The 10,834-nt window shown below is 53.8% G+C and overlaps 6 protein-coding genes across 6 annotated transcripts; 3 read left to right on the top strand and 3 right to left on the bottom strand.

Moving 5' to 3' along the window:
* Positions 1–316: 316 nt before the first annotated feature.
* Positions 317–1,081, top strand: CABS01_05156 (uncharacterized protein; the record flags this gene model as incomplete). The annotated part of the gene is made up of 2 exons (XM_060538526.1): positions 317–401; positions 903–1,081. The coding sequence occupies 2 exons, from the start codon at positions 317–319 to the stop codon at positions 1,079–1,081; spliced, it is 264 nt and encodes an 87-aa protein (XP_060405698.1).
* Positions 1,082–1,850: 769 nt separating this feature from the next.
* CABS01_05155 (uncharacterized protein) lies at positions 1,851–2,369 on the top strand (the record flags this gene model as incomplete). The annotated part of the gene is made up of 3 exons (XM_060538525.1): positions 1,851–1,992; positions 2,048–2,166; positions 2,223–2,369. 3 exons carry the CDS (start codon positions 1,851–1,853, stop codon positions 2,367–2,369), a joined length of 408 nt encoding a protein of 135 aa, XP_060405697.1.
* Positions 2,370–3,334: 965 nt separating this feature from the next.
* Positions 3,335–4,355, bottom strand: CABS01_05154 (uncharacterized protein; the record flags this gene model as incomplete). Its single annotated transcript, XM_060538524.1, has 2 exons — positions 3,335–3,354; positions 3,623–4,355. 2 exons carry the CDS (start codon positions 4,353–4,355, stop codon positions 3,335–3,337), a joined length of 753 nt encoding a protein of 250 aa, XP_060405696.1.
* Positions 4,356–5,400: 1,045 nt separating this feature from the next.
* On the bottom strand, positions 5,401–6,974 carry CABS01_05153 (serine hydroxymethyltransferase; the record flags this gene model as incomplete). The annotated part of the gene is made up of 3 exons (XM_060538523.1): positions 5,401–6,388; positions 6,452–6,867; positions 6,930–6,974. 3 exons carry the CDS (start codon positions 6,972–6,974, stop codon positions 5,401–5,403), a joined length of 1,449 nt encoding a protein of 482 aa, XP_060405695.1.
* A 1,861-nt stretch (positions 6,975–8,835) lies between these two features.
* Positions 8,836–9,063, bottom strand: CABS01_05152 (uncharacterized protein; the record flags this gene model as incomplete). The annotated part of the gene is made up of 1 exon (XM_060538522.1): positions 8,836–9,063. The coding sequence occupies one exon, from the start codon at positions 9,061–9,063 to the stop codon at positions 8,836–8,838; it is 228 nt and encodes a 75-aa protein (XP_060405694.1).
* Positions 9,064–9,437: 374 nt separating this feature from the next.
* CABS01_05151 (eukaryotic aspartyl protease) lies at positions 9,438–10,757 on the top strand (the record flags this gene model as incomplete). Its single annotated transcript, XM_060538521.1, has 3 exons — positions 9,438–9,536; positions 9,599–9,752; positions 9,811–10,757. 3 exons carry the CDS (start codon positions 9,438–9,440, stop codon positions 10,755–10,757), a joined length of 1,200 nt encoding a protein of 399 aa, XP_060405693.1.
* Between the last annotated feature and the right edge of the window lie 77 nt (positions 10,758–10,834).

Here is a 10,834-nt window from a genome sequence, read left to right as displayed (position 1 = left end):
GAAGAGGAACGGGGTGTAACAAGGATGCTGCCGAGCATAGCGGCGGGCCGTTCCGTAACACAAATGGGGAGAATGAGATGAAAGCTTACCATACTTGCTTGCTCGAGTCCGAGTCAGCAGCAGGGGGGGTTCTCTACCGAATGCTTATTTTCTTCCCACTAATGCGGCTTGTTGTTCTACGATTTGCTGATGCTCATGAGCTTCTTGGACTACCTTATGCGGCTCAACGTAGAGTCAGGGTTGAGGGTGGAGGGGCAGTCTTTATACTAAGGAACTCCTGCCACCTAGTCGTAGAAATCCAAAGCTGAGAGCCAAGATGAGGCGGATGATATTGCGCGTCGAGTTGACCAAGCAGCATCGAGCGCCTCGTTCTCAAGTTCTGGGAAGGCGCAGCGCCATAAGTAGGCTGCGAAAGTTAAACAACAGAGAAGGCGGATGGGCCGTGAACGTCCTGGTGATGGAGCGTAGCACGCCGGGCGGGTTGGTCACACAGGAACCGCGGTTCAGGCCAGTGGAGAAAAGAAGAGAATAACGGAAAGAGAGAGAAGAGATATCACGAGCCACATCAGACGCGGGGAGAACCCAAATGACGATCGAAGACAGGAAAGAAGAGACAAGACCCAATTTGAGGACTCAGGGGGTAATGGTAAGCTTGAACAGATGGAAGTTCCGCTAAAGGGGTGTTTAGTTGGGACAAGTGCGCCGTGATGGATAATGGAACACCTGTTGTGAAGTGCCCCCTGCCAGGAGGAGCTCGGGAGGTCAAATTAACCCCAGAATGCAACAGCGAAGGGGCAGTTTGGGCAGTTTGGGGAAGGATTTGAAGATCCATTGGTGCCCTGGCCCTGCTAGTTGCTACGGATAGTGTACTTGGTCGTCATGTCACGGCACATCATCTGCAGGCGCGAGATGGCCGGGGTCCTCCACTATCGATGCAACGACGCCTCACCCGCCGTCCGACTTTGAAGACACACCCACAAGTTCACAAGTACATGGCACCCACGACACACCCAAGGAACAGAAGGAGAAGGAGATGAAGAAGGAAGAGGACGATGAGAAGAAGGAACGTGGAGGACAATAGCGACGCCGCTAGAGACTTGCCGTTTTGAAACATACAACCGGCGCCACCGATTTCGTCTCTCTTTGATCTCTTGCCCTTTTGCTCTGCTCCTCTCGTTCTGTGTCTCTGACATACCTGTCTCTGTCCATCTCCATCCTTCCCGCAGCCCGCAGCAAAGCGAGAGACATTCGCCCACGTCTGTGCTGTTTCTGTCATGTCGTCCTGAAGCTCTCGTGAGAGTGATGGCTCAGCTTCCGGATTTGCCGCATGGAAATGGTCGCGATCAGCCGGGCGCTAGGTCCAGGCCACGTATAACAACAAGCAACACGAGAAAAATGCGCCCGAAAAGACACTGAAGTGTAATGTGAAGGCGAGGGCGCCGCCACCCTATTGCTTTTGTTTCCATTTCGGTGAAGCCGCAGGCGCAGACGATGAAAAAGAGCGGCTGCGTAAGCAGCAACGACTTGCAACGCCAGTCATGATAAAATGATAGAATGTTGACTCACTAGGCTTCGCTGAAGCTGAACCACTGAGCGGCCCACCAATGAAGAGCGAATGAGGAGACATGGAGTCCTACCTAAGGCGAAGAACTCATTGCCCTCGCTCTATGTCGATGAGCGAATGCGCTGCACACACCAGGCTGGTCTGGTGACTCAAAGAGAAGCGGCAGTATCGAAACAGTCCTCGAGCTCAAGCACCCGCAATATCGTTGAGTTAAGGTACGGCTATTCAGCCTAGCGCAAGCCACTGTTTTGTCTCTCTGTCTCGATCCATCCCGTCACTACCAGATATGCATCATGCAGCGCCGACACGGCCGCTTGTGCTCTTAGTTTCAGTTACTCATACAGCACTGGCCGGGCATCTTGGCATATGCAACTTGAGTTCTGAACACACTCTAAAGCGGGTGAAACTCGAGAGAGGCTGCTTCGTGGGTGTGTTCCTGTGACACAACGCAGCGCCTGCTATTCTCTGACATTTTTTTGACAGCCCAACGACAATGCAACATTGGTTTTTTGTTTCCCAGCTCTCAGCAGGCCTCACACAACTCTTTGCTCCGTCGGATACGACTCTCAAGCAACACGGGTTTGGCCGCATCACCTCTCATGGTTCCCAATGCCATCCGATGATACGGTGAAGAATCGTACAGCTGACCAGCGACAAGTGGATCTCCCTCCGATTATCGCGAGTTCGTGACGCCGTCTTGACTCAGGACGGCGCCTACAAACTCTCAACGGCTGCCATCGGAACTAGCTCGCGACGCCAATACTTGACTACTGCCCTAGCCAAAAGGGACAGCTACGGAAACTGAGACTTTCAGACCGCTCCTCTTGGCTTCATTACAAAATGCAAGCGCCTCGTTCCCGTGTTCCCATTGCAACCATTTGACAAAGCCTCGTGTGATGTTGCTATACAAATAGCCACAGATCAACCAGTACTGCAACCCAGAATACGGCTTGTTTTGCTTCGAGGCAACGACACATAATCCAGATTGGTGGGCATCATGGCAAGTTGAAGTTTTCGGTTTCGACCCCCTCCCCCTCCTTGTGCCCTCATTTGCCTCGGCAATTTCACTTAGATCGACCATTGAGGTTCACAAAGTTTCCTTGCCTCATAGCTAAAATTCCATCTCTCTCATTCGAAACCATTACAAGACGAACACGTTCGTCAAAGGGCTGGTGATCTGACGTTCACATCGGATCAAAGTTCAGCCTCGCTTGGGTCTGCCTAACAGATCACATATCCACGCAGTCTTTCAGACCTTTCGAGGTGACTATTCGCCTTACGAACTTCGCCACGGTGTCACGGTTCTAAATATGACCGTCAACAATGCAACATGTTGTGGTTCTCGATAGCTACCGAGGTATGGGCGTGAACGCCTCCGGTAGATCAAGGTTCGATGCTACGTTGTTCAGGTTGCACAGAGCTTCGTTACGACGATGTCGACGTTTTCTGTAGAATAGCTATGATCACACCTTTCTTTTCCAAAAACAAGACCAGAATACCATTGAGTCACGTTGCAGTCACGACGCCAAAAATCTTCTTCATAGGTGTACAGGTGTGCGAGCTGTGCACGATCCCGACAGTCTGGATAACCCATCAAGGTTTGGGTACAAGCCCGTGCTACTGACGACTCGGAAAGTTGATTGAGGCAACATGACACGAAACTTAGAATTGGCGAGATCGCGAAGGCAGCAGCTGGCATAGAGTAGCATATGCTTTCTCGTTTTATACACGATCTGCCGAGCCACGTCCACAAGTTCAGACCTGAAAGCGCTAGGCAAAGGGGACATATCCTAACGTGAGCGAGAGATGCTTTTCACATGAAATCATGATGTTGCCTGGAACTTGCAGGAAGCCGAACTTCAAGTGAAGCTTAACTTCCACTACTGGTGACACACTCGCTGAACTTCCAATTATACGATGCCTTGAACGAAGTCCATATAATAACGAAAACTTGGGTCATTTCTCTTGCGACTTACCAAACAAAGCACCTACGACCATACTTCTACCATACTCAGTTCACAATATATCAAAACAACAACAACCAAAAGACCAACACACCTGTAATCACACCCGTGCTCACGACCCCTCCCCTCCCAGCAGCACCCGACTTCACCGGCACGGGCGGCGCCCAAAAGTAACCCGCCTCACCCTGCTCCCCAGAACCGTAAATAGCCCACTGCACATCAACATGGTTCTCCCTGTTCGCCCAGCAATGCATCATCCCGCTCGCGCCCGTCTGTCCACTCACATTATAGTCTCGCACAGCGGTGCGGACCACCTCCGCGACGTCCACGCCGCCGACGTACCACCCCGTCTTGATGCTCGGGAGGGCATCCGCGTAGGGCGGGCGGATGCCAAAGTTGCAGGTGCCGTGGGTGCGGATGCCGAGGATGGTGGTGTTGTCGGTGAAGCCGCGGACGTACCAGACGTAGCGCTCTTTTGCTGCCTCGTCGGCGAGGAGGAGGCAGTCTGTCGTGAGGGGAGATGTTGCGCGAGTTATGCCTACGAAGGAGGAGGCGCCGCAGATTTCGTCCTCGTAGCGGCGGTTGCCGCGGAAGTAGAAGGGGCCTGTTGGTGGCGTGGAGGGATCTGTTGTTTGGAGGTTGGAGATGTTGCTGATGCTGTCCGAGGGGGAGGATGGAGATGGGGATGATGGAGGGGGAGGTGGGATGTGGTAGGTTACGTTTGTGCTGTTTTGGTGCTTTAGGAAAGGAGGGATGTAGAATGTCAAGCCTGGTGTGATGTTGGCGAGGGCGAGGAGGATGACGGGAAGGGATGTTAGTCTAGTCATTTTTGTGGTGGAAGCTTACCTGGACTTCGGGACCAAGATGTGATGTTCTGCTTAGGTGGATGAGAGCGGGAGATGATGGACTGTACTCGTTAGTTGGGGGTTGGTGACTTACAAGTTTGACGATGGATGCGTTGATGTCTAGGTGTGTTCGAGCAGATGGTGTATTGTTGTAGAGTGTTTGTGTTTGCTGTCTGATCTGTCGAGAGGAGAATGAGATGGAAACCTCGGACAGGACTGTTGGTTATGTATACCAGTCTTCAGGACAGTTGCGTGGGACGGCCTCAAGCTCGTTGTGAATGGACAAGTGCCAAGAAGAAAGGTTCGTTGTGTAAGTTCAGACAATTTGAATGGGCAGCTGTCGTGTATAAAGAAAGACAAGTCCATTGTAAAGTAGGTACAAACGGAATAGCTTTCAAGCCGAGAACAATGCTTTGCAACGGGGCTTCTTCATCAAAGAACGCCAATGTCGAATCAACTCTTCCTTGTCGTTGTCCAACGTTGATCATGGAATATTGTCACAGATGGCTTCGAGGCTAACTTTCGAATGTCTCAACGCCACAAATAGGGCGCAACGGCGACGTTTCAAATATCAATAGATCACAAGTAAAAGACACATATGCTTGCTTGTCAACGTGTTGATTGCATTGAGCGATTGACCGCGTTGAAGCAGTCAGCTACCTAAAATATGGCCGCAGTTGAGAACGCCACCCCCAACTCCCGCCCCCAGAATTTTTGTTCTACCCTTCCCGGTATTTGTTTTTCCGCTCGAAATATTTGCAACGCCTATGTAAAATGCAGCAGTAGTCTGTGAAGCACATTTTCCCTTTGTTCATGAGCCATGTTAAATGTCATGCGCGGAACCCGGACCCCTTTGACGATTGGGGTCACCCCACGCTTATTCCCTTCTGAACCAGTTTTGTTGAACTGGGCATAATCAAAGCCCAGAGTGGTATATATCGATTCCTCCCTTGATCCACTCCTTTCCCCACGGCATGCTCCCTGGCATACGTGGGCCAATTCTCGCCACACAAGCCGCTGGCATGATTTAGATGCCAGCGTCAACGCGCCAGCCCTCAACAGGGAGGGGGAAGCTGCCGCTCCACTCGGCAACCTCCTTGCGGAGGTCGTTGATCTTGGCAACCTGGCCGCCAGCAACGGTGGCCTTGAAGTCCTTGAGCTTGTTGGCCTCCTTGGGCAGGGAAGCCTGGACCTCCTTGCAGATCTTGATGGACTCATCAATGTAGTTGGCGACGCGCTCAAAGTCGGCCTCTCCAAATCCACGGGAGGTCATGGCGGGGGTGCCGATGCGGAGACCGCAGGGGGTAAGAGCGCTCTTGTCGCCGGGGATGGAGTTCTTGTTGCAGGTGATGTTGATCTGCTCGAGAACGGCCTCGACACGGGCACCGTCCAAGCTGAACTGGCGGAGGTCGAGGAGGACCATGTGGGAGTCGGTGCCGTCGGCGACGAGCTTGTGGCCGAGGGTCTTGAACTTGTTCTCAAGGGCCTTGGCGTTGTCAATGACCTTCTGCTGGTAGGCCTTGAAGTCGGGGCTGGCAGCCTGCTTCAGGGCAACAGCGAGGGCAGTGATGGTGTGGTTGTGGGGGCCACCCTGGTGACCGGGGAAAACGGAGAAGTTGATGGGGTTCTCGAGGTCGTAGAGGGTCTCCTGGCCCTTAGCGTTGACGGAGCGGACGCCCTTGCGGAAGAAGATCATGGCACCGCGGGGGCCACGCAGGGACTTGTGGGTGGTGGTGGTGACGATGTCGGCGTACTCGAAGGGGGAGGGGATGACGCCGGCGGCAATGAGACCGGAGATGTGAGCCATGTCGACAACGAGGTAGGCACCGACGGAGTCGGCGATCTTGCGCATGCGTCCGTAGTCGATCAGACGGCAGTAGGCAGAGGTACCGGCGACGAGGACCTTGGGACGGAAGAGCTGGGCGTTCTTCTCGAGCTGGTCGTAGTCAATGATGCCGGTGTCGAGGTTCACGCGGTAGGGCATGGTCTCAAAGTAGGTAGAGACAGCAGAGATCCTGTTGGGAACGAGAGTCAGTCATGATTCTTCGTTCAAGTGTGGCAAGCGTAGGGTAACGTACTTCTTGGCAGGGGTCTGGTAGCCGTGGGACAAGTGACCACCGTGGGGGAGGTCAAGACCCATGAGGCGGCCGTGGACGGGCATGATGGCCTGGTAGACCTGGAGGTTGGCGGGAGAGCCAGACAAGCACTGGACGTTGACACCCCACTTGGAGGAGTCGAGGTTGAAGGCCTTGAGGGCACGGTTCTGGCAGAGGATCTCGATCTGGTCGATGTGCTCGTTGCCACCGTAGTATCTGGCACCGGGCTGGCCCTCGGAGTACTTGTTGGACATGGGCGATCCAAGAGCATCGAAGACGGCACGGGAGGTGACGTTCTCGGAGGCAATGAGAATGATGGACTCGCGCTGGCGCTTGATCTCATCCTTCATGATCTCGGCAACCTCAGGGTCGGAGTCAATAAGAGACTTCTCCAACATCTATCAATGAGTCAGTATACAGCTCTGTAAAGCATGGCGGGGCAAAGAAAGAGTAGACGTACCTCCTTGTGGGAGACGGGGAGGGAGTAGGAACCAGTAGCAGCCATTGTGATGTGTGGTGTTACGAAGGATCGTAATTGTGAAGTTGAAGAAGAGAAGAGAGAAATTCTCGCAAGCAATGGCAAGAAGAGAAGTAGATGTAGGAAAAGAAGAGGAAGAGAGGGAGGCCAGCAAGGTTATGAAGGGATGGGAAAAAAGCTTGAGAAAATTTGGCAGAACATCGGAGGGAGCAAAATGTGAATCGAATGCTGAAGCGGTGGGGGTTGGCGGGGTGTGATTGGCGGGGTCGAGCTGTAAGTACCTTACTTCGTAGTCGTACGCAGTACGCGGTGGAATTGGAGAAAAAAAACTGTGGCGGCCCCTCGATAGTCGACTGATGGCTTGACAATGGACAGGCATACTACGTAGGTACGAAGTACTAGTATACTTACCTTTCCTCAAGGTACCTGCTATGTAAGGTAGGTATGGCAGGGACAATTCGGAGGCATTTGGTTCGCTAAATTGGGATCGCTCGACAGTTTGCGACCGCAAGCTTGGAGCATTTTGGGCCTTTGGTGGGCTCCCTGTGGTTCCCGGTGTGGCTCACCACTTTGTAAGTGGTTCCCGGTTGGAACGCTAAAACGGCGCTTCCCTGACGTTTCCCTGAACTCACAGCCTGTGGCGGGTTTTGTCGACTCCGATTCTGGAACGGTTCCACGAGTCATCGAGGAAACGGACCCCATTTCACGACGACGGGGATGCGGTTGGACCGTTTAGTGTAGCTGCTCGTACCTCCCCCGCCTCAACCGTCTCACGACTTCCGACTCTAGAGCTTCAGTCAGGAAGGCTTCGGGTGAGCCGGGACAATATTACGAGCGGACCATTTGTGGCAATTGAACTGTGACTCAACAGCATGCGCATAGCTCTTCCCGAAAAGAATGGCAATTCGCACGATTTCTCCCGAGTGATGTGCGTCGTGAGTGAGTTTCCAGCCACCTCGTTCTCGACAAATTGGGGGAAACTGGGGGCATCGCGTCGAGAAAACCACCCGAGAAGGAAGAGCCATTTTTGAAACAGACGGCGATATTCCGTCTCAGCGCTCAGCTATAGCTTCGATCATAGAAAATCTGTGCTAGGGACGATGTAGTGGGCGAGGCAAGTCTGCATTCAAAAGAACCATTCATCGCAACTTTGATGCACTTGGACTACATGAGAACGACCAAAGACCCCAAGATGGAACAGTTGCGATGTCGGCGAAAGGTGAGAGTCAAGACAGTTGCATTTCTCCTAGCTCATTTCAAGCGCACCTGTGATTGGCCAGTGTCTGAACGGCAACTCCAGATAATTCAAGACTTTTCACATCAAACTCTATGCGGCTTTGACGTGAACCAAGATATTCCAGCTTAAAGTTGAAGCAGTTACAAAGTGTGAGCTGGGCCAACACTGAGGCAATTGCGACTACCTGCGTGCAGTTTAGTCCACCTCCAAAGCGCATTTGGCGCGAGAGAACCTGGAAGGCCTCGATACCTTAGCTCAACAACATGGGTCACGCTCTCCTCCAGGAACTGCTGACTCATCTGGACCGCATCCACATTGGCCCCGAGCTCCGAGACAGCCTAGCGGAGGATCTATGCAATGGCCTCAGGTACCAAGGCGTCCGTCCAGATGCAGGCAGCTGGGCTTTCAGGCACGCGGCACGCTTCGGATGTTGGAGCAATAAGGTAAGCAAGCCAAGCTTGGCCCACGGATACCCGAGTAACAGAGAGAGTCAGGGAATCGGTTACCGAAGGCGAGCTGAGCTATCTTCCTTATCTCATCAATCCACCTCGTTGCGTGATGTCAAGGTCCCCGTCGCAATGTTAGCCCGTTGCTTACCTTGCACTCCGGCGCGTTCAGCAATGCTGCAGCGCATCTCTCTCCAGCGCAGGATCAACTGAGCGGCATCGAGGTGTAGAAGGCTGCAGGGACACGCGATCGGACACGCAAGCCCCGTAGTGGCAGCCGCATCACCCTGCGAGTGTGAGAGACGGAGACGGGAGCAGTGTGAGTGTCAGTGTCACCGAGTGTGTGAGAGCTGCCAGGAGCTCTGTCTCGGGCTTCTAACTCGCTGCGTGCCTTGGGCGAGTTGGGGCAGCTCCGCGCCGTCTTAGGTTCCATGGTTGCTCCCCCAGCCAGCTAAAGTGGGTCAACACAGCCAACCCCAGCTTTTGATAGGCAGATAAGATACCTGCACCTATCGGGTGCTGCGTCATGGTCCTTCGTGCCTTGCGGAGGCGAGTGGGCAGGTTGTCACGGGGGCGCAGTTGCTAAGGTAAGTCTGGTCTGGGTAGCCTGCCACACCTGCCTGCCACAGCAAAGGTACTTACCTACTTAATAGGTACAGGCGCCGCCCCAGCTTCCGCATCTTCCCCCCGTCAACACATCATCATCCCCCCCATCCGTTTCAACCGCCATCTCCTCAGTATCACCAGCACGAAGACGCAGGGCGCCAAACACCATCGTAATCTGGGTAATCGAGGTTGACAGCCACGATGAAGAGCACTCTCCTCACCGCGGCCGTGCTGTTGGGCGCGGCCCAGGCCGAAGTCCACAAGCTGAAGCTGAAGAAGGTCCCCATCGAGGAGCAGCTTGTATGTTCGGCCCATCATCCTGTGTACCCGCAACAATGTTTACTGACTGCTGCCATCCTCAGAACTCTGTTCCCATCGAGCACCAAGTCAGACAGCTCGGCCAGAAGTACATGGGCGCCCGCCCTGACAGCCATGCCGATGCCATGTTCAACCAGAAGCCCTTCACAAGCACTGGCGAGCACCCCGTGCCTGTGAGCAACTTCATGAACGCTCAGTGTATGTCTCATTCACCTCGTTGTTAGTTACCATCAGTCAACTAACGTTCGCACTTCAGACTTCTCCGAGATCGAGATCGGTACCCCTCCCCAGACCTTCAAGGTTGTTCTGGACACTGGTAGCTCCAACCTGTGGGTTCCTTCCCAGCAGTGCGGCAGCATTGCATGCTACCTGCACTCCAAGTATGACTCTTCGTCGTCGTCCACCTACAAGTCCAACGGCTCCGAGTTCGAGATCCACTACGGCTCTGGCAGCTTGACTGGTTTCGTCTCCCAGGATGACGTCTCCATTGGCGATCTTAAGATCAAGAAGCAGGACTTTGCCGAGGCCACCAGCGAGCCTGGCCTTGCCTTTGCCTTCGGCCGCTTCGACGGCATTCTCGGTCTTGGTTACGACACCATTTCCGTCAACAAGATTGTCCCCCCCTTCTACAACCTTGTTAACCAGAAGGCTATTGACGAGCCTGTCTTTGCCTTCTACCTCGGCGACACCAACGAGGAGGGCGATGAGAGCGAGGCTACCTTTGGTGGCCTCGATGACTCTCACTACGAGGGCAAGATCACTTACATCCCCCTCCGCCGCAAGGCTTACTGGGAGGTCGACCTCGATGCCATTACCCTTGGCGACGAGACCGCTGACCTTGAGGGACACGGGGCCATCCTTGACACCGGTACTTCTCTGAACGTCCTCCCCTCTGCTCTTGCTGAGCTGCTCAACAAGGAGATCGGTGCCAAGAAGGGCTACAACGGCCAGTACTCTGTTGAGTGCTCCAAGCGTGACGAGCTTCCCGACATCACCTTCACTCTCTCTGGCTACAACTTTAGCATTTCCGCTTACGACTATGTCCTGGAGGTCTCTGGCAGCTGCATCTCTACCTTCCAGGGCATGGACTTCCCCGAGCCGGTCGGCCCCCTTGTCATCTTGGGAGATGCCTTCCTGCGCCGGTGGTACTCTGTTTACGACCTCGGCAAGAACGCCGTTGGTCTGGCCAAGGCTAAGAAATAAACGCCTACTCATAACCCCATTTCCTTGAGAATACGTCGATTACTCGGTCAATCAGATCCAGGGTGCGGCTGTAATGT

This window comes from Colletotrichum abscissum (genome assembly GCF_030869225.1).
Source record: "Colletotrichum abscissum strain IMI 504890 chromosome Unknown Scaffold_10.1, whole genome shotgun sequence".
Classification (NCBI taxonomy): domain Eukaryota; kingdom Fungi; phylum Ascomycota; class Sordariomycetes; order Glomerellales; family Glomerellaceae; genus Colletotrichum; species Colletotrichum abscissum.
Note: the sequence above shows the minus strand (reverse complement) of the source record. Positions and strands in the feature narration are given on the sequence as shown.